Raw genomic sequence first — 23,711 nt, 5'->3', positions numbered from 1 at the left:
AACTAAAATATCCTTAACGTTTGACATTCCTACAATGTATGGGAAATAAGTTTCTATTGTATATATTAATAATATTTTTTTTAAGATATACAATAGAAACACAATCTCATTGTATATCTTATCCAAATATATAATAGAAATGTGTTTTTGTTGTATATCTTAACAAAATACACAATGAAAATATGTTTTCAAAATGTATTTTTGGGTTATATATATCTTGTTGAGATACAAAACATAAACATTTTTCTATTGTATATCTCAACAAAGTCTTATCGAAATACACAATAAGTGTTTGTTTTAAGATACCAAGATATTGTATTATATCTTAGGAGTCACATTTTTAAGAATAGTATAACTAGGAATGTTATTCTTGGATATATTTATAAATTTGTTTGGTTACATTTTGATATTCCTAGGAATACATTTAAAAATTCAAAGCAATTTTAATAAAAAAAAAGGTAAAAATGGAAGTTATAGGTGTGTCAAAAATTGTAATTTTTAATATTTTCATGAGAATATCTCACTCTCATCCTTTTCCTTGGGAATGAAAATGAATGAAAAAATAGTAAAAAGGGAAGTTATAACTTTTTCCCAGGAATAAGAACACTCAAAAATAATATTTTTTGATACACGATAACAATTTGTTAAAACTTGTAATAAATATGAGAATGTAATATTTCCATATTTCTTCGAGGATGAACTTTTAATTCATGAAACAGATGAACTTAATGAAATTTTGTTTTCATTGGGCTATGGGATGTCAAACATTAGGACAAATTTCTAAAAAAAAGTGGAGAACTTTAATAGCAACTTGGAGGGTACAAATAGTAATGCACTATTAGCTTAAAACCATTAAGAGTGTTAATCAAACGGGGCCCAAATTGACGAACAACGGTGGATCCATATTCCTCACATTAATGGCGCGTATGGTGAACAGAAATGCTGCATCCCCACTCCTTTTTTTACGAGTTAAAGCCTTCAACCGAACAAAAAAAAAAAAGTCATCCCAACCAAAAAGCCATTCAAAACAACATCGGAATCTAAGATACACCAAACCTTGTTATGCTCGAATCCGAAGTTGTCCAAAACCTAATCCTCGTAATAATCCTTGTATAATCCGAAATTCTCCGTCTACTTTTTTTTGTTTGGTTTCCGGAGATTTTGTCGTAGAGGGATCCCTCTGGTGTAGGATTGTGTGTATCTTCGGCGATGGAAGCTGTTTCGGATCAAGACACTAGTATATGCACTCACTGGTAAAACACCTCGAATTTTCTAGAGTGATTTTGGATTGTTGTTTCCAGAAACATGTAAATAAGCTATAGGTTTGGGTTCTTCATTTTGAAAAAATAATTGTTTTTTAAAATGTTTTATGCCAAAATGATAATAATAAATAAAAATTGTGGGAAATTGGGATTATTTGTTTGGTTGATGGAATCATGGGATGGAAGCATTAGTTTTTTTTTTTGTTGTTGTGCATGATGAATGGTCTTTATCTTAATGATATGGTTTCAGTGATCGGGCTATTCCTGCTGCAAATATTGACTTGCATTATGCTCATTGCTCTCGGAAGCTTGAAAAATGCAAAGTTTGTGGTGATATGGTTCCCAGAAAAAATGCGGAGGATCACTATCTAAGCACCCATGCACCGGTATGTTAAGCTCTGTGTTGTTTACCTTTGTTTTTCCTGGTTCAATTTTGTAGGAAGTATATTAAGTTCATGTTACTTGGAATCATTTTGTGTAAATGGAAGATAATAATTCTAGTAGATACCCAAAGGATTGTTGACTGCCTAATACCGATTAGTTTAAGCCAAAATAAATTGTAAAGATAAATGCTGAATTAAGTGGCTGACCTCTACATTTAGAGTTCTAAGCATTGGCAAGAGTAGAAAATTGAATGCTTTAACTTGTTGAAAATTGTTAGCTCTGTTTAGTGCATGTTGTTTCTACTTTTCACAGTGTTGGATCCTCGTCAAGAGAGAAGCTTCAGATTGTAGCTTTTACATTTTACCTTACCATTGACGTGAAACAGACCCCAGATGCACATATGCAAGTAAGCAAGTAACTACACACACAGAACGGGTTCTTGCTTGGGAGAAGTGAGGGTTCTTGGTGTTTTGAAACACCCCAACATATGCATTGACTCTAAAATTCTTGCAAGCTTCAGGAACAAGCAGCTAGGAACCCAGAACGGGTTCTGAGTTCTTACAGAGAAAGCTGAGAGAAACAGAAAAAAAGAAAGGAAAAATAATGCTTTGCTAATATGTTAAATTGAATCTAATGAGGGAATTCTCTTTCCAAGGGTTTCCCCTTCCTACGAGACTGCAACAGAGCAAATGCTTAGTTCCCAAATACAAACAAATATTAATGCTTTTCCTTCAACCGCTTCTACTATTTTAGTCAAGTTCTTGCTATTACAACTATAACCACCTTACTAATTCTATAACTTCGTAAACCTTATTAGAAGCACATTAAGAACAAACAAGACCCTAAGAGCTGTCATGGTTCTTGAGTAAGAAACCAATCACTGGAACACATCTAGAAGTCCTCTTACCAGAACAACTGGACCAGATAATGTTCTTTAATGGTTGGAAAACTTGAAATCATTGAATCATGACTGAGAAGATTTCGAGTGGGGTGGGGAAGTTGAATGGATTTTTTGGATACTCCATCAGCCACCCTAAAATTGAATTGGACTTAATAACACTAGTCCATTAAAAGTAGTTGGGTAAACTGGCTATCTGTGAAGTGCCGATACTTGCATTTTCTTCACATAACCGAAACTAATACCCTTGGATACTTCATTGATACATATCTATGAAGTATCCAAGCCTATAAGAAAAAGTTGTGAAAATATAATTCTGTATATATGAGACAGAAGCACCTAAAAAATAAAAAATGGTAGCATTGTCTATTGATGAACCACAAATGGAAGTTGGATGTTGTCCTCTTTAAAAATAGTTGTATTGACATATCAAAATATATTTTATCCTATATGTGTATTATATTTGTGCTTCATAACTGGCTATATGTAATGTACCACCTCCCCCCTAAGATGGAAACCTCCCTCCTCCAAACCCAGCCTCCTTTGGCAAACTGTAACAGTCTTAAAGTCAGATTTAAAATATACTTATATGTTAGTTCTAAACAAAAAGGTAGGTTGGTGCAGGTTTCTTGTTCATTATGCAGTGAGACAATGGAGCGTGATATTTTAGATATCCATAAAGGTGAAAATTGCCCTCAAAGGATTGTCACTTGTCAGTTCTGTGAGTTTCCATTGCCAGCAATTGATCTGGCCGAGCATCAGGTAGTGTTTATAAAGAACTTTTGAATTGAGAAGATTTCATATACTTTTGCACTAATTTCAGTCTGATATTTATATCTTTCAGGAAGTATGCGGGAATCGAACAGAGCTTTGTCACCTTTGTAACAAATATGTTAGACTGCGTGAAAGATTCAGCCATGAAGCTCGATGCAATGGCATCCAAGATAGTTCTGTGGGTACTTCAAGGTAGGAAGTAACATCATTTTTGTGAAGAAAAACCTGTAATTATTTTTTTAATTTTGTTCATATTTAACCATACCAAATGGCGTTGTGTGGTCCTTGTAGCCAACCTCAGCTAGTGGGATAAGACTTTGTTGTTGTTGTTGTTGTGTTCATATTTTCTCAGTTGTAGCATTGTAGCTTATTGTTCATAGACCAAACTCCTGCAATCTCTCAATATAGTATGCATATCTATTTCTCACTATGCATACTAAATTTTTTTCATTCTGTTTTAATTGTTATCATCCATTCTGAGGGTTAAGGAATAGTTGTGTATCCCAATTATCTTTGTTGGAAAGCCACCTTATAAGTGGAGTTAATGCTTGCATAGCTGTTCCATTTCAGGCTTCAACTTACACTGTTGGTTACTTCATGTTACAAATCTTGAGTCTGCACTTAACAAGTTAGGCTGTAAGGAGTATTGCTCCTTGAAATAGTACCAGAATCTCTATGACCAGTTGGTCATGAGTTCTTTTCCTTGCCACACCATTCATAATTAAGTTGAATTCTAGCACACAAGGTAGGGTGGGCCTATGCATTATAAATGCATAAAGCCCAAAGTAATCTTGCATGAAAGGGTATATTATATATATAAAACCAATGCTGAACCTCCCACCCAACAGCTTAAGCCTTTAGTTAAGTTGGTCTAAAACACTTCATGTAACTACAAATTGAACCTCCTAAGGTTAATTCTTCTTCTTTACTATATTTATATTGCTTCTAGAAAACTAATGTGTTGCAACTTTTTAATTAAGGATAGAAACAATTAGGTATAATTTACATGCTTTCATGTTGCATATCAATGCTATTAAATGTAAAATCATTCATGTGCTTTTACCCAACATTAACTTTGGAGAGAGTTGGTTCATAACATGGACATGACATCGAAGCACCTGTGTGATTTTGGGCTGAAAATCCTTAGTCTCATTATTCCAGACCCCGCCACCAAGGCGGGATCATTTATATCCATGCCTTCGTGAATTCTCATTGCATATAAGCAGTAATTAGCATCATATCCCTATTAATATTTGTTAGTATAAACATTCTATCGCTGCTGCTATATATTATTTTAGATGAGTGCTAAGATGTACATTTACAGGAGTAGTAAAGACCCATCATTTAATGGTTGTGATATAGTACTGCCTGGCTGTTCTAACATGCACAGTCCGAATTCCCTACTAAAAATGGATGAAAATCTTGCTACTATTGGGATAAAGTAGATAGTATTTGAGAATATGAGCTTAAATTGATTTAGTGGATCAAATAGTAATTTGATACTATTGATGATCATAGACATACTACACGAAGTTGTTAGCAAGGAATTATCATCTGATTGCGTAATATTTGATTTCCCTTGTAATTTTACGTCATCTGAGGACATCAATGTTTTAAGTTGATTTCATTATTTAAGTAAATGTATCAAGAAATGCTTGTGATGTAATTGAATTTCTGATGCTAGAATCATGATGCACCTCCCTCTTTGCATGTCGTGGATGTAATCATTTATTTCTGACCTTTTTAATGCTTCACAAGGTGTCTCTCTCGCTTATAATTAAGCAATTCACTTGTGTCTTGTATGAAGGAATGTGAGGGAAGCTGAGAGAGAGCAAGGTGCTAGAAGAAGGCCGCTGCCGCCACAGAATGACTTCTCAACTAAACGCCTTCTTTTCACAATAGCCATCACTGGTATTGCTGTCATACTGGGATCTTTTTTTCTACAGAGGAAAGCAGATCCCAGTGACGTGCATTAGCAACAAAGTCAAAACATTTTAGGATCCTGCATTTTCTGTATAATCCATTCCCCTGCATCAGAAGCCGGATGAGATATACTTTTGCTAATGTGATGTATTGGAAGTGTATAACACATCGGCATTGTCATTTTATAAAATATATATTTAATTATAGACTCATTGAAAATGACTGTAGCTCTGCATTTGATGACAATAATTGAAAGTTTTAGGAAATCTTCTGTTCTTTTTTATTTATTATTATATGATACTGTTAGAAATTGAACGCTCTGCTAAGTGCTAAGGATTCTGTTAAAGACCTTGACCATAGGTTATTGTTGTATCACGGTCGTTAAAGCATGGGTAAAGGTCATTTTAATGTATCATCTCTCTCTCTCTCTGACTGATATACAACCAGCATGCCTAACATGGCTGTTAGTTGTAGACATAGAAACAGAGAAAGAAACATATCAAAAAGATGATAATCATTATACAAAGAGTATGTTCTGCTTTCTTTTTTGTCATTTTCCTTTCTTTTTTCAATTTTGTGACGTCTTATTCTGATAAAACTAGATATAAAAGACGTAATATATATATATATATATATATATATATATATATATATATATATATATATATATATATATAATAAGTTATGTAGAGGCAAAGATAACTGAAAATTGGTAAAGATAGTTTTAAGGCTTGCAAAGAAAATCACGGAATTGAATAGAGTTTGTTGAGGGCATCACATATGACAAAACTATTAGCCAAGTAACAAAATTATTATTGTAAAGTAACAAGTCACAATCCTAAACGTGCACGGCTACAGTGGCGATTGAGTAAAGAATTGACCATGAAAACCAAAGAAATAAATTTTAGTAAATATTTATGAAAAGATATAGCAACTAGCGAAGATCCTTCGCCATGGCCTCGCAAGCAGTGCAGTTGCGTATCGAAGACAATCTAGTAAGGCATTGTTTTCTTTATTTTTTATATTCAAAAGTTTCAGCATAATATATATTCTGAATTTATGGCAAATTGAATTTGGAATTGAAGGTGATTATGGACAATGGCATCCTGCAAGTGTATTTATCCAATCCAGGTGGATTAGTCACTAGAATACAATACAATGGAATTGATAATCTGCTTGAAGTTCTTAGTGGAAGTGAGCATAGAGGGTAAGTGTACACTATTCATATTTAGTGTTTCTTAATCGTTTTCCTCACTATTCATGCGACTTTATGTTTATGGTTACTTTAAATAATTATTTCAATTTTCATAGGTATTGGGACGTTGTTTGGAGTGAAGCCGGAAGTACAGGAACAGCTGGGACATTTGAACGGTATGTGATCATTGCCTCTCATAATATAAGTTTAGTTCCCATTTTATATTAAACCAGATGTTACTACTTACTACTTAGTTACTAGAGATTATCATATACCAAAACACTTGAACTATGGCTGTAAATAATGATGTCTTTAGTACTTTGATGACGAGTTTAATTGTTTGCAAGTTTTAATGTGGGAACAAGTTTTAATGTTGTAACTGAAAATGAGGAACAGGTTGAAATCTCATTCACAAGAAAGTGGGATTCATCTCCGAAGCTCTTTAGCATTTTTTTTTTTTAAATTTTACTTGTTGGAATCGAAGACAGATCCTGAGGGTTTATGACAACTCGCCTAGTTTACTCAACCAATTGAATAGACCCCTCATACCCTTTAGCATATGTTACTAATTATACAAGATTGAAATGAGTCATGATGGTTAATTACATTAAACGATAAATATTTGTGCAGGTATGTGATGCTTCGTAATTCCTCAGGATTCTACTCCTACGCCATCTTTGAACACCTAGCAGAGTGGCCTGCTTTCAACATACCTCAAATAAGGATTGTTTATAAGCTTCGAAAAGACAAGTATGGGTTAACCTTATGAAACATATTCTTCTTCATTTTTGGTGTCCTTTGTATTAGACAAAGGTGTAAATTAATTAGCTTTCTGTAGTGATTATTTTTGGATGTTAATTATTTGCGTAGTTTTCATTACATGGCCGTGTCGGATGATAGACAAAGATTTATGCCTCTCCCAGACGACAGATTACCCGGAAGAGGAAAAGAACTAGTTCCGCCGGAGGCAGTTTTGCTCGTTAATCAAGTGGAACCAGAGTTCAAGGGAGAGGTACCTTTTTATTTTTTTTAAAAATGAAAAAAATACTAGACCTGCAATGCAACTCTTAAAAAAAGAAAAAGAAAAAATATAATACTCTTAACTTAATTACTTCTAAATTATTTTTGAGCCACTATCGTATTAGTTTCAAGTTTGAAGTATTCACAAACTTACCTGTAATATAATTTTTTAATATGAAACTTTAATATTATTTAAATATTCTCTTTTAACTATGTTTTTTCCAATATCGCAAGACTTAAAACTCAAAACTTTTAGTAAAAAGTATAGTTAACCTCTTTTTAATTTATTTTTATTACATCATATATTTTATCTATTTTTCTCTTTCTTTAACCTCTATATCAAAAAAAATTTAAATTTAACTTTAGTCCCTATATTCTATATTTTTTTTGTTTTAACTCCTGCATAAAAAAAATCTACATTTTGATCCTTTCATGAAAAAGTTGTCTATAAATGAATCTCAATTAGAATTATCGTTCAGGGACTAAAAAAAATTATATGTTTAATGTAAGAAATAAAATATATGTAAGTTTGTGTATGTAAATATTAAAATGGAAAAAATATTATAAAAATATTGTAAGAATTAAAATTTAAAATTGTATGTAAAAATAATGTTTATGGTTAAATATTTTTAATATTATCAACCAATCATAGATCACTATATTATTGAAAATATTAACTTTTGTGATAATTATTTTTAAAATTATTCTTAGTGTAATTTAGTTAGTTGACAATGTAAAAAATTTAATGTTAAATTGTAACTTTGGTCCCTTGGATGGAGGTTTTTGCGATTTTGGTTCCCGAAGTTTAAAATGATTGGATTTCGTCCCTCAAGTTTTAAATTTGTACGATTTTTGTGCACTTGGCTAATTTGTAACGTCTAAAAGTGTTGATCGTTAGTTGATCGTGACTATATGTTTAATTAATTGATTTAATTTGAAATTTTTTTTCCTCTTTCTTTCTCTTCTTCTTCCTCACGATGTTCCTCTTCTTCCTCTCTTCACGATGTTCCTCGCTTCCTCTTCTCCTCTTTCTCTTCTTCATCCTTACATTGTTCCTCTTCTTCCCCATGCTCTTCCTCTTCTACCTTGATGGAAAATAGTAGATATTCGTATTGCAATGGTTTTGGTATCAATAGAGGTCGCGTTCATTGTGAATGCAACTTAGATGCTCCGTTGGTCACTACTTGGACTGACAATAATGTTGGTAAAAGGTTTTTCGGTTGTGGGAACTACAAGGTATGTGACTGGTTGTGTGTGTTTTGGTTGCTGAAATATATTTGCTCCTAATATTTTGTTTGGGACAAAGTGTACATGACAAAGTGGGTTCTACATAGTGAAGTTTTATCGAGCACGACACGATATTTATATAAAGTCATATTATCCTATCATGCACTATGATGGAGTCGGATTCTATCGTACACGACAAAATATTTATATCAAGTCATATTATCTTATCGTGCACGATATTAAGACATATACGCAGAAAATAGAGTAGTTCTCACTTAGCATAATTGATTTGGCTGAGCACATTATGCAAAAAAATTTGAAAAATCTCATATGAGAAACATTTCGCTCAACCAAATCAATTTCGTTGAGCCAAAAAATTGAGAAAACTGGAGAAGATACTTGTTGTTAACTCCTTGGCAAGTGTAACAATTCGTCCAAGTAGTATTTCAAAACGGTAAGATCGAGTGTCAAGTCCACAAGGACTTTGATTGTACTCAAAGTTTATGTATATCCAATTTTTAAGCAATTAATGAATTGATTCTAATATTTGCAACATGTGACATTAAATGTAACTATGAAGCTAGCATGTACAAAGGGCGAGAAAACAAACACTCGGAGCAGTGAAATGATGGTCGATGCAGAATTACGGACATGTTGGGGGGATTATCCTACCAAAACTACTCTTGATGCAATATTAATGATTTTTTTCTATTCAATATTATTTCTATTATCACCTACATCTACTTGCATACTCTAGCCATGATTCCTCACATAAAAGAGTCTGATCTACCTAATTTCTCCCATAATCCCTTAAGAGATAAATTAGATAAATTGCATTATGAATAGAGATGCATAAAATAGGTTAAATAATATCATTCTATCCCTAGAGATGGATTATTTAGATGCACTTTACCAGTTCTTTAGATATAAACATTTATAAATGCCTAAACCCTATAACATCACATGAACATGGGTAATCAAGCCACAAACATGAAAGTAAGCACAAAAAAGAGACAATAATACTAAAATAACATTAATTAGATACTTAGAACCATTACATCAAGAGAGTTTGGTTGTTAAGCTCCCAACAATGGGTGGCTTAGCCTCTCATTGTCATGAGAGGCTTACAAATACAAAAGGGGGTGAAGGTAGTGGAAGGGAATGGAGGAAAATGGAGAGGAAGGGGAAGAAAAGCTCCAAGTGAATGAGTTTCCCTCCAATGGATGTGCCCTAGCTTCTTGCTCTGTGGAAAAATGCTCAATATGTTCCCTCTCTTTTCCCCCTCTTAAAATGCAGCACAATATGGGTGGTTAAGCATGTACCATGCACTAAGCAAGGGGATAAGTGGCCACTATTCGCGATGCGTCGGCAAGTGTACCGATTCGCTCAAGTAGTAAATAAAATGGTAAGAACCGAGTATCGTATCCACAGGGAATTTGTATCACTCAGAAAATTGTATATTCAGTGAGCAAACATTTGTTTTGTATAAACTGAAAGCAAGTGAATGACAAGTTGGGTTTTTGTATGAAAATTTAGTTAACTATAAACTAAATATCTACGGTTTGAGAAGTAAAAACAATCAAGTAAAAATCATTGGGTTGTTATACTGAATCTACCTTGATGTTGTTAAATATTTTTCTCTATTTAATGTTATCCTAGTGTTCTTATGCTGAGAAATTACCCAAACCAAAATCCCTCGGGTGAATGGGCCTAACTCTCTTTAAACCTCGTCCTTGATCCCTCAACAAACTTATCATAAAAGAGTTGCATTAAGTTTACAACATAATATGGACTAGATCGCTCCACTCCATTCCTAGACATACAGTTTTCTAGCTTGCTCTATCAAGTTCTAAGGCTTTAAAGCACTATCCAGTACTAAAAATCCTAACTATACATACAAATGGGTGATCAAGTCACAAACATGCAAAAATAAGCATAGATAGAAGCAATGAACACATAAAAATAACATTAAATAGATAGTAAGAGAATTTTCCATCAACGGTTCAGTAGAACTCCCTAACCAAGAGGTTTAGCCTTCCATTACAAGTAATGAGCTTTCAATACAAAGGTCAGATTTTGAGGGAAGAAAATGACTAAGGAGGGTTGAGGATGTCTCCTTCAACCTCTAGAATCCTAATTTCACTCCTCTAACCTAGACTCTCTTGGTGGCTTCGTTTCTATCGCTCTAGCTTCTCCCTTGGCTCTATTTTTTCGACTCTTCCTTTAGTTTCCACCAACTTCAGTGTTTTAAAGGCTCATTGACGTTTCAAATTCTGAAGGCTCGCTTAGCGAGAGTAAGTGAATTTTGGCTTAGCGAGTAGGGCGCGCTAAGCGTGAGAAGAGACAAACGACTCGTTGGGCGAGCTTGCGGCACGCTGGACGAGCACATCTCTGACTAATCCTCTTCTAGGGTTTCTTAACACGCTAAGCGAGCTGCATGCCTCGCTTAGTGGATGTCACTCGCTAAGCGCATATGTCTCGCTTAGCGAGATAGCAGCTGCTTGAACCTTCTCTTCTTTTAGCCTGAAATTGAAGTGATTTCAATATTAATTCACAAAATGAGAGTATCTACTATATAAAATCAAACTAAACATGAAAGTATGTACAATTCCTACAAAAAGAACCATAGATTGAAGGAAAGATGTTAATTTCATGTAACTATTCAATACAAAAGTTAGTCGTAAATGACCACTAACAGCCACGCGCTAAGCGAGCATGCATGTGATAGTTGGCTTCCCATGTGGCTTCTCACGCTGAGTGAAGGCGACACGCTTAGAAAGACTGTTCAATTCTTCAACTCCCTTCCATGCCTTCTTTTGTGTTTGCAAAAATGAAAAAGATACCACTAAAACACTATAAATTTACCTGTTTGAGCACCTACGAGATAAAAACTCGAGAGATGTTAGAATCCTAATGTTTAACACAAAAATAAGCAATAAAAGAGAGAAAAATTAGATAATTCTTGTGTGATTTACTTACACAATTTATGTATACATAGCAATTATCACTGACGATACAAATAAAATATTTATTTAAATATATTTATATCAAGTCATATTATATTATATTTATAAGATGTTGAAATTTAATTATTAATTTTATTTATATATATTAAATGATACATCAATTTATTTATCCCTAAAAAAATTTATGTACTATTTATATTGTATAAATATGTAATATATATGATTGTATAATTTATATAAATTTATAAAATCCTTTATTTTTATATTTATTTAATATATATTTATATTTAGATAAATATTTTCTATTTATATTGTATAAATGTATAATATATATGATTGTATATTTTATATAAATTTATTGTGTTCGATAGAATCCCATTACGCAGTAGGAATCCACTCTGTCACTTTCTCCAATTAGCATAAATAACAACTTTATATAAAGGGATACCAATAATGAGTACTTGACTACTTGTCTAAGAATGGTCTATTTGCATATGAAGTGTACCAAAATACGCCATTCTTAGACAATCAAAATACATAACAACCAACATAATACCAAAAATATCCAAATTACAACCAAAAAATATTTCCAAAATACAACCACAAAACATTGACAGAAACTACAAAGTTCAGTTCACATCTAAGCAAGTTTTTTTTCATTGGAGACCAGTGTAGAGTTTGTGGTACAAATTCAACTACATTTTGACTGGTTGATGAATGAAATGAAGTTTAGTTGATTGGTGGTGCGGCATATGATGGTTGGCTACCAAGTGGTGTAGGACCAAAATCGCAAAAATGTCAAATCAGGGGGACCAAAGTTGAAATTTAGCCAAAATTTAAATTAACAATATGTTAAAACTAAACCTAATTAAAATACATAATACCCTTCAAATTGTTTTACAAATGCTGCTAATTTTAGCTAACAAAAAATTATTAAACCATTTTTTAAAATCACACAATTTTATAAGTATGAAAAATATTTTAAAGCATACATAGACAAACCAACCCTTACTCTATGACATTATTCGTGCTTATTGAAATTTATTTTTGACCGATTAAGGTGGATGACAACTACCAATACTCAAGTGAGAACAAAGATCTTATGGTTCATGGGTGAATAAGTTCTCGATCCAAAGATGATCCATCCATGGGGTTTTGGGTAATCTTACCCAACAATGAGTTTTGATCAAGTGGCCTTGTTAAACAAAACCTTACCTTTCACTAAGCCTCACGGTAAGTTTTTCATTGTGTAGCTAAAGCATAAACTAACCTATTAATTTAGAGTAAATTCTACCATGAACCCCTAAATAGGTGGTTCACATGGATCAATATTTTTTGAATTGGAAATTTCATTTTTAGCCATTTTTATAACCATTGGATCTTAGTTTAAATAATTGGATGATTGAGATTTATGAGGAGTGATTATTGTTATCTATAGGTATATTTTGGGATTAAATTATGTAAGAATTGTTAATTTTTCAATCATATTTCGTTCTTTTTGTGTGAATAATTACAATTTTAACATCATTGAAGTTTTTGTGCAAAAGTGTTAAAAGTTTGTGAATTTATAGTGTTTGGTGAATAATTGGCACAGAAAAACAAAGTAAAGCCCAAAGAATCAAAATTGAAGATATGAGACTGTTCGCTCAGCGCGTCTCAAGCGCCTAGCGCGTCTCAAGCGCCTAGCGCGATGCAGTCGCTTAGCGTCAGGAAGTATGGAGAAGTCTGGGTCGTGAAGGCATGCTTAGTGAGAATATTAATTTGATTATACAATGAATTGTTTATAGATTATATGTTGAGTAGACCATTTTAACCTTTACTCTCAAATCTCACTTCTACCTAACTCTCTCCAAACCTGAAACCCTTATTCCTCTATACCTCGCCGCCCAGCGCGGCAGCAATGCTACCTCCATGCTCCAAATCTATGCCAAGGTCAACTCTTAAATGACAACAACGTCATTGTTTCTCTTTTCGTCTTCCTTGTCTATGGCCCTCTTTGTCTTCCTTGTCGACAATGAAGGTGAGAGTAGTGGTTGTGGAAGAGAAGGAAAGAAAATGAGAAGAAGGATCTGTGAATTTTTCTTCCACAATAGAAGGATCTATTAATTGAAGATTCATTTCTCGTTGTTGGAGATCGTTGAATCAAATATCCTTTTTGCAAGCTTACGCATCTAATTTACTCCTTTCGGTTTCAAGTTTTATTGATCTCATTCTAATTTGTGATTCATAACTTGGTTGCATTCATTAGTAGGACATTTGAAAGTTTGGTTGATGTTTGTGATGTTGGATTGCATAGGTGGTAGTATGTTTTTCCTTAATAGGGAATCAACAATTGTGTGTTGGTTTTGTGTGTTTGAATAGATTGATTTGTTTATACGAGAGTGAATTGAATTAGATTCTAATGTAGAAAACTCATCTGTTGTGAGATGATTGTTAAATTGTAGAGTGTAAATTGAAAAGAAGAGTTAATTAAAAGAGAATTCTTATAAGTTGATATTTCAAAGTATGGGGTTCACTATGCACATGAACAAATATATTAGATTCTGAGAAGAAAATAGCTAATCGACATTGATAAATTAAGTTCAATGTAACATTGTTGGATAAACAATTAAACAATTAAATGTCAATTTGAAACACCTATCGAGATTCACATGTGAATGATGGAAATCCCTTTGTATTTGTCGGTTTGGATGAACACAATATTGTTCACTGCCCAAAGTATTGTTGGAGCCAACGAGTACCTTTTTTACTATTAAACAATTTAACTTATTGGATTTGTAATAAATAGGGGCATAATTGACATTTTCTATGTTATCACTAAATATTATTTAACTATTTATCTTATTTTAATATTATTTTCATGTATTATTTGCTACAAAATTTCAATTCCACCAATGGACCACTTGTTACATAATCCACCCCACTGTAGAACACTCCTTAATATTAGTTGTTAATGAATGTTAGATTTCAATTTCAGATGGATTCTACCGTGCAAAAGTGAAATAACTTTCACATGGTGCACAAGGTTTTTTAAATCGTCAGATCTACTAGTTTTAAAATAAATGATTGGGATCATTTTTCATTTTGATTTTTTTTATTTTCTTTGTTATCTTTTGTATTTTCCAATTTAACGTTATCCCTACCCCTTCTCTCCCATCAGAAACTAATAAATAACACCAATGACACCTCTGAAACCGCCCTATGGCAACCAAGTTTTTTCAACACCCAAAATAAAACAAAAAAATAAAATAAATCAGCCAGCAAGCAACACCAAACACCACTCAACAACAACAACACAATGGAGGGTCAAATTTTTGTTTCCTTTTTTCTTTTTTTTTTCTTTGTCTTTCTTCGGTATGTCCTTACCCCTCTCACTCGTAACTTCCTTCGTCATTGTCACGACAATACTGAATTTGTCGTCATCGACGTTCTACTACTTCTATGCACAAAACACCACCACCTCCAGAGAACCATCGATTTGGAAAACTCGCATGCAAGCTTCATTGTGATATCAATCTAGAAGGTTCAAATTCAGATCTCGATGACAATGCTCAACGACTATGCCCTCCCATTCCATATCTGACGACTATCTCACATTGTATATCTGTGGGTGTTTGATGGATTGTGCTTAAGCATGGCAATGGCGTGTTGTCGATCTCGAGCACGACCTTGACGATGATGACACTGGTGTCAACCTAGACGCGAATGTGACATCAATGTTAGAGAGACACAACACGAAGAGGATCTTGGTTGGGGACAAGGGAGTAGGTCAGTTTCTCTTTCCACGCACAAACAAACACCCTTCATCCTCTTTCTTCCGTTCCAATCAAATCCTATGAAACCCAAAACAAAATTTGCAGAAGAATAGATGTATATCAATTTCAAAGAACAAGCAATAATCGTGGTCAAAGTTCATCACCATCAAGGTCTGAATGGATTCCACTATGTCGACGAAGGTAATCAATCAATGGATATAGGCGGTGAAGTGGTTCGCCGTCGAGAAGGAAGGTGAAGAGAAAGTCTAGGTCTTCTAAGAGGGAGAAGAGAGATCCGAAGAAGGAAGGAATTTCTCAAAAGGACAAGTTGGAAAAAGAGAGAAAAAAAGAAAAAGAAAATATTTAACCATAGATTTAATGCTCATGAATATTTAACGGTCCATTTCTACTTTTATATTGTGCGAAAAAAGTTTTTGGAACTCCAGCCTAGCGAGCCGTGGAAGAAAGTTTTTGGACACTTTTGTTTATCTTAACACTTTGTTAGATGGTGTGACCCGCTAGAGCTCTGGGAGGACGCTAAGTGTCAGGTTTCAATTTCATTATCAAGTTATTAAAATTATGGAGATTTTTTATTCCATGTAGGGAAATTATGTAATAAAGAATAAACACTAGGGGGACGTAGCCCCTCCTCATCAAAGTACAAATTAAAACTGAGTACTAACTCTAAGAAAACCAAAAATGGTTTCTAGATGAACGAGGAAGTTCAAAGTGGGCCCTATGACTTTCTAGCTTCAGAAGATTTTAAAAAATCTAGCCAACGGGGCAGTTTATGTGGCACGTTACTAGTTCGAGTTAAACAGGTATAACAACAAAGTTCCAATAAAAGATTATGAAAAAATTTAAGTAAATAATATTTTTGTAAAATTAAGAACAAAATGTAACTTTTGTAAAGTGAAATTTTCAGGTGTATAAGTGACTGTTAGAATATATATAAGCTAAAAATATAGCTAAAAGATAAATCTAATAAATATAATAATTATAAAATTAAAGATAAATCTAATAATTAAAAATATGATTAAAGATAAATCTAATAGATATAATAACATATAAAATTAGAATATATTATTAAATATTTTAATTGTGACAAGAACATAATAGCAGAAGGCGCATACGTTGGACTGGCACCACCAGGAGAAGCTGGATCCTGGCAAAGAGAATGCAAGGTTTAAACTACCGGAGCATAGACTTGTTTAAACCCAAAGTTTGAGTTATATATTATTGGTTTAAATATGTCTTTTAAGTCCTTCAATTTTGAGATTAATCTTTTTTAATCTTTCAAATTAAAATTTATATTTTTCGGTTTGGGTACATAATTTGTGATTATTTTTAACTGAAGAGGAATTAAAAACATAAATAAATCTATATTAATTTATTGTTCTATGGAGAATAATTAAACACTTCAACATTTACTTGTCCAAGTAGTGAGTGATTGAGCAGCAATCTTAACTTTCAAGACCTTTTTGTTGGTCAGGGATACCAATTTTGGACTAGAGCTAACGAGAAAGGCTACTTCTCAATCAATAATATATGCGGTGGGGATTACAATCTCTATGCATGGGTTCCAGGTTTCATTGGAGAATATTGGAACAATATTGTTCTCGCCATAACACCAGGTTCATTTAATTATATTTTACTAGAGAGAAGATATAACCCCTGAATGTTCCTTTAAAATAAACCGAATTTGTGAAGTCTTAAAAGAAATTTATACTTATCCTTAATTTAATGTACATCATAATTTTAAAATCGTACATATATGCACTTTACACACACATATGCGGATTTTGTGATATTATGTCACTTGTTTATATTTTAATTCATGTTTATTAAATACTATAAGAACAATATGCAATGTGCAGGTTGTGAAATACACGTTGGTGACATTAGAGATGAGTCAAAAATTAATCAATGTTATGAGAATTGATTTTGAATTTAAAATTAATTTTAAATAAATTTACATATTTAATTTTACATTAGAGATGAGTCAAAAATTAATTTTAACATAAAAAATTAATTTTGAGTTAAGTAACTTCAGGTAATCTTTATATTAAGTTTTATTTTTATAATAAAACATACAAATATAAATCATATCACTTCAAAATTAAATTTAATTAAAATCAATAATCCAAAATGAATTCATTCAAAATCAATTTTGTAAACATGAATTTGTTGAGTATTTTCGCATACAATTCCTTGTCTCATACCTTGACGTTTTTGGTTTGGAATTTAAAGGTTAGAGTGAATGATCCAAAACAAGATCCTCCTCTGTTCATTACTGGAGTGATTGGGAAGGACAGTGCAATAGCAAGACATGGAATTCACGGACTCTATTGGCTATTGAACATCAATGTGTCTGGTCTTCTGCTAGAGAAAGGAGTTAATACTATATTTCTAACACATACTATATTCGTCTAGAAGGTCCTAAGCCCTTTCCTCCCATAAAAAAAAATACTAAATTAGTTTATTAAATATGAACCTGCTCCTACCTACAACACCTTTTACTATTTACTATTGGAACAATAAAGTTCTTATACGCACTCCCACTATATATTTATTGTCACTCTATGTTAGAGAATAAGAGAAGATGATAAAAAAATTGATTGAGAGAAAATAGAAGGAATTTAGAATTCTAAAAAAAATTTCTGCACTCTCATGCTTCTCATTGAAGATCACTACTATTTTTATACACACTATACATGTAGCTATAACAAACTTCATAGTTGTCAAACTAACTTCAAAATGAATCACTAACTAACTCTTAACTAACTAATTGAATTAAAGCATACATCAACATCCCTCTTTAATTTAGATTTGTCAAGGATGTCACTCCTAACTTGTCTCTCAATTCCTTCAACTTGATAGACTTCAATGGTTAGTTAGTATGTCTGCAACTTGATCTTCAGACCTACAAAACTCCAATTCAAGCTTCTCCTTACTCACTTGATCACGCAAGAAATGAAACTTGGTTTCAATATGTTTACTCCTGTCATGTGCCACAGGATGCTTGGCTAAATCAATTGTTGGTTTGTTATCAATCAATAACCTCATAGGACTGCAATCTCTCATGTTCAGTTCTTCCATTAAAGCTTCCAGCCATAGAGCTTGACAAGTTGTCATAACGGCAACAATATATTCTGCCTCACATGTTGACAAAGCAACTACACTTTGCTTCTTTGAGCACCAAGAGATTGGTGATGTTCCAAATTTGAAAACATACCCAACAGTGTTTTTCCTATCATCCTTATCATCACACCAATCTGAATCACTATAATCAAACACTTCTCCTTCTATATTCTTTTGACTATAAGGATATAAAATGCCAAGATCCAATGTTCCTTTCACATACCTCAGAATCCTCTTTGCTGCCAGGAAGTGAGGTGTCTTTGATTTCTCCATAAACTTCCTTATCAACCCAACACAATAGGCAATGCCAGGTCTAGTGTTACATAGGTACCCAATGAGCCTACAATTTGCTTGTACAAGGTAGGATCAACTTCTTTCTCATCCCTATTTATTTGCAGCTTGATTCTAGTTTCAGTTGGTGTGATTACAGAATTGCACTCCATCATATTGAACCTCTTCAGAATGTCTTAGGCATACTTCTTTTGATGCATGAAAATCCCTTTACTAGTAGAAACAAATTCAATACCCAGGAAGTATGATAGTTCACCAAGATCAGACATCTCAAATTCTTCCATTATTCTTTCTTTGAACACTCTCATATCTTCTTTGCTACTGTCAGTCACTAGCAAATCATCTACATAAAGACATATTATCAAAAACTCACCAAAATCTGAGTTTCTAACATAAAATCCATGCTCAGTAGTTCACTTGGTGAAATTCTGCTGGACTAGGAAGCTATCAATTCTTATATTCTAGGCTCTAGGAGCCTGCTTAAGGCCATACAATGCCTTATTCAACTTGTAAACTTTATCCTCTTGACCTTCCACTTCATAACTAGGTGGTTGAGTTATGTAGAGCCCATTCAAAAATGCTAACTTCACATCAAGTTGATATAGAGACCAGTTTCTGTTGCTAGCAGCTGCCACAATGAGCCTAACAGTTTCAAGCCTTGCAACTGGAGCGAAAACCTCATTGTAATCCAAGCCATGTTTTTGCAAAAATTCCCTCGTTACTAATCTTGCCTTATACTTGGATACATCTTCATTAGGCTTTACTTTAGTCTTATAGACCCACTTCACATCAATTGGTCTTTTTCCTTAAGGTAAATGGACTAACTCCCAAGTTTGGTTCTTCTCAATTGATCTCAATTCTTCTTCCATAGTTGCTCTCCAATGTGAACTTTGTGAGGCTTCATCATGACTCATTGGTTCTAATTCAGCAAGTAGGGCAAAGTGCACAAAATCCCCTTCTACAGTGATTGTTGTATCAGGATACAATTCATATTCTTTGAGTGTTTGTGGTACTTGTCTCTTTCTTTGTGACCTTCTGAGTTGCTCTCCACATGATGGTACATCATCTTCACTTTGTTTGTCTTCAAGGTTCATAATCACCTTTATTTCACAACTGTCAGTAGCATTTATTTCCCAATTCCAGCCCTTTGTTTCATCTATCAAGACATCTCTGCTAATCACAGCCTTCCACATTCTAGGATCATACAACTTGTAGGCACCAGTTGGATGATATCCAATGAGTATCATTGGTTCAGCCTTGTCATCAAGTTTCTTTCTGATCTGCTTAGGCGCATGCTTAAAACACAGTGAACTAAATATTCTGAAATGACTCACACTAGGCTTCTTTTCTGACCATGCTTCTTCAGGTGTGTATCCTTGCAATCTCTTAGTGGGACATCTGTTCAGAATATACACAGCAATAGAAGTTTCCTCTCCCCAAAAGTAATGAGGCATTCTCTTCCCTTTTATCATGCTCCTGGCCATGTTCAAAATGGTTCTATTTCTTCTCTCAGCAACACCATTATGTTGAGGTGTATAGGTAGATTTCACTTCATGAATTATTCCTTCTTCATCACAAAATACTTGAAATTCATGTGAGTTATACTCACCACCTCCATCTGTTCTAAGCACTTTGATTACCTTATCACTCTGCTTTTCACTCAATAGCTTAAACTTCTTAAAAATGTTAAACACTTTACTTTTCTGCTTAATGAGATAGATCCATATTTTTCTAGTAAATTCATCAATGAGTGACACAAAGTAACTGTTACCTCCTAGGGATTTCACTTCAAAAGGACCACACACATCAGAATAGATCACTTCAAGCTTTCTTTTGGATCTGATTGGAATTTTTGACTTGAAAGAATTCTTTGGTTGCTTTGACACATAACACTCAACACACAACTATTTTGGTATCTCAATTTGAGGGAGACCAGGAACCATTTTCTTACTTTTCAATTCACTTAAACTCCTAAAATTTAGATGACCAAACCTGTGATGCCACATCCAGCTTTCATCACTTATAGAAGCAACCAAGCATTGAAATTTTGCAATTTGAATTCCAATCTTGAATGTTCTGTTTCTTGACAAAGGGGCCTTTAGAATCAACCTACTATTGCTATCAAATATCTTCATTTGACTGTCCTCCATCTGTATTGAGTAGCCCTTTTCTAGCAACTGTCCCAAACTCAACAAATTATTCTTCATATTTGGAACATATAGCACATCATTGATAAATGAGTGTTGTCCATCCTTCCTCTGAATCATCACCTTTCCAATGCCTTCTGCAGTTACAAAGTTGTTATCTGCAAACTTGATCTTATTCTTCATCTTATCATCAATGTTTACAAACCACTCTTTATATCCAATCATGTGATTGGAACAGCCTGTGTCAAGAAACCACAGATTAACACTGTCTTCTTCTGAGTTTGTAGTTGTCATTTCTTGGAATCTTTTTATTTCTGCATTCATCTGCAAAATGTTCCCATTTCTGATAGTTATAACACTGAATCCCTTTCTTGTTGAATTTCTTCTTGCCCACTTTGTGATTCCCTCCATTTTTCTTGTCAATTTCTTCATTCTGGTTATGATTTCCAGAACTGATGGAGCTCTCACCTGATCCCTTCCACTTATTGTTCTTCCACTTTCCTTTTCCCTTCTTATTCTTGCTACCATCATAGTTGCTTCATTTGGTTGTTTGGACTTGCATAGCTTGCTCAGCTGATCTTTGTGAACTTCTTTCATTGAGCTTCATCTCTTGAGCTTCAAGTATTCCTTGCAGTTCTTCAACCTTCATTTCTTCAAGATCTTGGCCTTGCTCAATTGCCACCACTATATGATCGAATCTTGGTGTCAAGGTTCTTAATACCTTGTCAATGATCCCCAAGTCTAATTGCTTGTCACCATAAGCATTCATTTGATTTGTAATTGCCAAGATTCGAAAAAAGAACTCACCAATATTTTCTTGATCACTCATTTGTAAAAGTTCATACTGCCTTCTCAAGGTCTGCAACTTCACCTTCTTGAGTTTGCTATCCCCTGCATAGGATTTCTCTAGAGTATCCCATGCCTTCTTTGCAGTATCAGTAGATCTAATTTTCTGGAAATTATCTGCATCTATACACTGATGAATAATGAACCATGCATTTGCATCTCTTTTCATCAAATCACGGTGAGCCGCCTTCTGTTCATTAGTTGGGTTCTTGTCAGGTTCTTGAACCCCTTCTTGCACCACTTCTGTCACATCTTGAAATCGAAAGATTACCTTCATCTAAGCAAACCAATCATCATAGTTCTTGCCTATGAGAACATGCATAGATGTTGGAAAATTTTCATTCGAGGAAATCATCTCAATTTCGATATCCAAGGATCTTGAACCTCAACTTTGATACCAGATTGTTGGAACAATAAAGTTCTCGCACGCACTCACATTATGCATTCAAAAAAAAACTTCTGCACTCTCATGCTTCTCATTGAAGATCACTATTATTTTTATACATACTGCACATGTAGATATAACAAACTTCATAACTGTCAAACTAATTTCAAAATGAATCACTAACTAATTGAATTACAGCATACATCAATATTTACAAAACTATCATCTCATTTGCTTGTATTGTATATTTTTGTTTTTTGAATTCTTGTATTGTATATAGTAGTATAATATTAGACATTGAACTTAAGATAATTACAAATTGCAGACATTATAGTGATCGCAAAATGTTGTTCCATTTTGCTAGGCCCACGAATTGATGGGTTTGTTTCTTTCTTTTAGTTGCCAACTTGTTAATTGGTTTGATATGCGTTGATTTTTTCGTGAAGAGTATTCATGTTTTGTCCATGACAAGGTTTACTTGGAAAAATCAAAGTTTTTTGGCCATCGCCCGTGACCTTCAGAAATAAAATAGAGACTAGAAGTTACTAATGTATAAAAATGAAGCAAAAAATTGTATAAAAGAAGTTAAGTTGGATTAATTCACACATGTGTAACGAACAAGGTATATTGGAGCTACTAAAAGAGATTTTTGTTTCCCGGCCCACATGCCCGTATGCATCAGTTCCAGTAGAAAGAAAGAAAAGGAAAAAAAAAAAAAAAAAAGACAGAAATTTGGTAGTAATTAACTAGTGAAAAGCGAAAAGTTATGCAGATTTATTATGCCTGTTCTTGATATCTTCAGCAGCCTCAACTTACATCTTGGTAGCCTCAAGTTCCGCTTCACTTGCTTCCTTCTCATTTCTTGCAGTAATAGTCTTCACCTGTTTTTCCAAACAAAAAACACCAAGTCTTCCATTACACGAAGTCATGAATTAATAAACTAACATTTCCGAATATAAAAAAGACACGAAGCCATTTCAATTAATAATAATTCACCACAGCACCAAAAAAAAATGCAAAGGGCTTGTTTGGATTTCAAACCTGACCCACAAAAAACGCTTTTACATATTGAAAACCTTCCTGTAAAGAAGCTGCGAAAGACAAACAATCCATGTCTCCTATTGCTACTTGATAAATTAGTTACCTGAAAAAAAAATTATCCTTCCCTATCAAATTCAGAGTTTGGAAAGAGAAAATAGTAGTAGCAGTATCTTAACATACAAACGGTAACAAACAAAATGAGATGAGTTTGGCTTACACGTTTCTGGAATACATGGCTTCTTTCTTTACGTGGCACATATTTAGAATATTGGAGTGTTCACAAACCAATTCAATCCAGCATAATAATAAAAAAAATCGATCTAAAACACTGAAAATCGAATGCATCAAGAAATTTAAAAATCAAATTTTTTTATTGGATCGATTTTCAGATTTGATTTAAGAAAGTGATTAAAATCAACTTTATATATATATATATATATATATATATATATATAT

General features: G+C 33.4%; 2 protein-coding genes and 1 long non-coding RNA gene across 3 annotated transcripts; 2 read left to right on the top strand and 1 right to left on the bottom strand.

Annotated features, from left to right (window-relative positions):
* Positions 1 to 1,052: 1,052 nt before the first annotated feature.
* Positions 1,053 to 5,502, top strand: LOC100811867 (uncharacterized protein). Its single transcript, NM_001255312.2, has 5 exons — positions 1,053 to 1,253; positions 1,513 to 1,648; positions 3,169 to 3,306; positions 3,389 to 3,510; positions 5,126 to 5,502. The coding sequence occupies exons 1-5, from the start codon at positions 1,210 to 1,212 to the stop codon at positions 5,292 to 5,294; spliced, it is 609 nt and encodes a 202-aa protein (NP_001242241.2). The 5' UTR covers positions 1,053 to 1,209; the 3' UTR covers positions 5,295 to 5,502.
* A 473-nt stretch (positions 5,503 to 5,975) lies between these two features.
* LOC100789751 (uncharacterized) lies at positions 5,976 to 17,837 on the top strand. The gene is made up of 8 exons (XM_041009065.1): positions 5,976 to 6,236; positions 6,327 to 6,448; positions 6,553 to 6,612; positions 7,067 to 7,186; positions 7,307 to 7,448; positions 16,897 to 17,038; positions 17,282 to 17,295; positions 17,655 to 17,837. Exons 1-8 carry the CDS (start codon positions 6,195 to 6,197, stop codon positions 17,835 to 17,837), a joined length of 825 nt encoding a protein of 274 aa, XP_040864999.1. The 5' UTR covers positions 5,976 to 6,194.
* A 4,948-nt stretch (positions 17,838 to 22,785) lies between these two features.
* LOC100788689 (uncharacterized) lies at positions 22,786 to 23,405 on the bottom strand. Its single transcript, XR_418152.4, has 2 exons — positions 23,256 to 23,405; positions 22,786 to 23,095 (listed from the first exon to the last, which is right to left on the bottom strand). It is a non-coding gene; the product is annotated as an uncharacterized lncRNA (long non-coding RNA).
* Positions 23,406 to 23,711: the final 306 nt, after the last annotated feature.

This window comes from Glycine max, chromosome 14, assembly GCF_000004515.6.
Source record: "Glycine max cultivar Williams 82 chromosome 14, Glycine_max_v4.0, whole genome shotgun sequence".
In the NCBI taxonomy this organism is placed as follows: domain Eukaryota; kingdom Viridiplantae; phylum Streptophyta; class Magnoliopsida; order Fabales; family Fabaceae; genus Glycine; species Glycine max.
The sequence above is the reverse complement of the archived record's forward strand: the minus strand, read 5'-3'. Positions and strand labels throughout refer to the sequence as shown.

What these genes read in the sequence shown, in the direction of transcription:
- LOC100811867 (NM_001255312.2), top strand. Translation starts at nt 1,210, where the DNA reads ATGGAAGCTGTTTCGGATCAAGACACTAGTATATGCACTCACTG. An exon ending in ACTAGTATATGCACTCACTG is followed by an intron (nt 1,254 to 1,512) that starts GTAAAACACCTC and finishes ATATGGTTTCAG; the next exon opens with TGATCGGGCTATTCCTGCTG. An exon ending in TTGATCTGGCCGAGCATCAG is followed by an intron (nt 3,307 to 3,388) that starts GTAGTGTTTATA and finishes TATATCTTTCAG; the next exon opens with GAAGTATGCGGGAATCGAAC.
- LOC100789751 (XM_041009065.1), top strand. Translation starts at nt 6,195, where the DNA reads ATGGCCTCGCAAGCAGTGCAGTTGCGTATCGAAGACAATCTA. An exon ending in AGTGGAAGTGAGCATAGAGG is followed by an intron (nt 6,449 to 6,552) that starts GTAAGTGTACAC and finishes CAATTTTCATAG; the next exon opens with GTATTGGGACGTTGTTTGGA. An exon ending in TATAAGCTTCGAAAAGACAA is followed by an intron (nt 7,187 to 7,306) that starts GTATGGGTTAAC and finishes TTATTTGCGTAG; the next exon opens with TTTTCATTACATGGCCGTGT.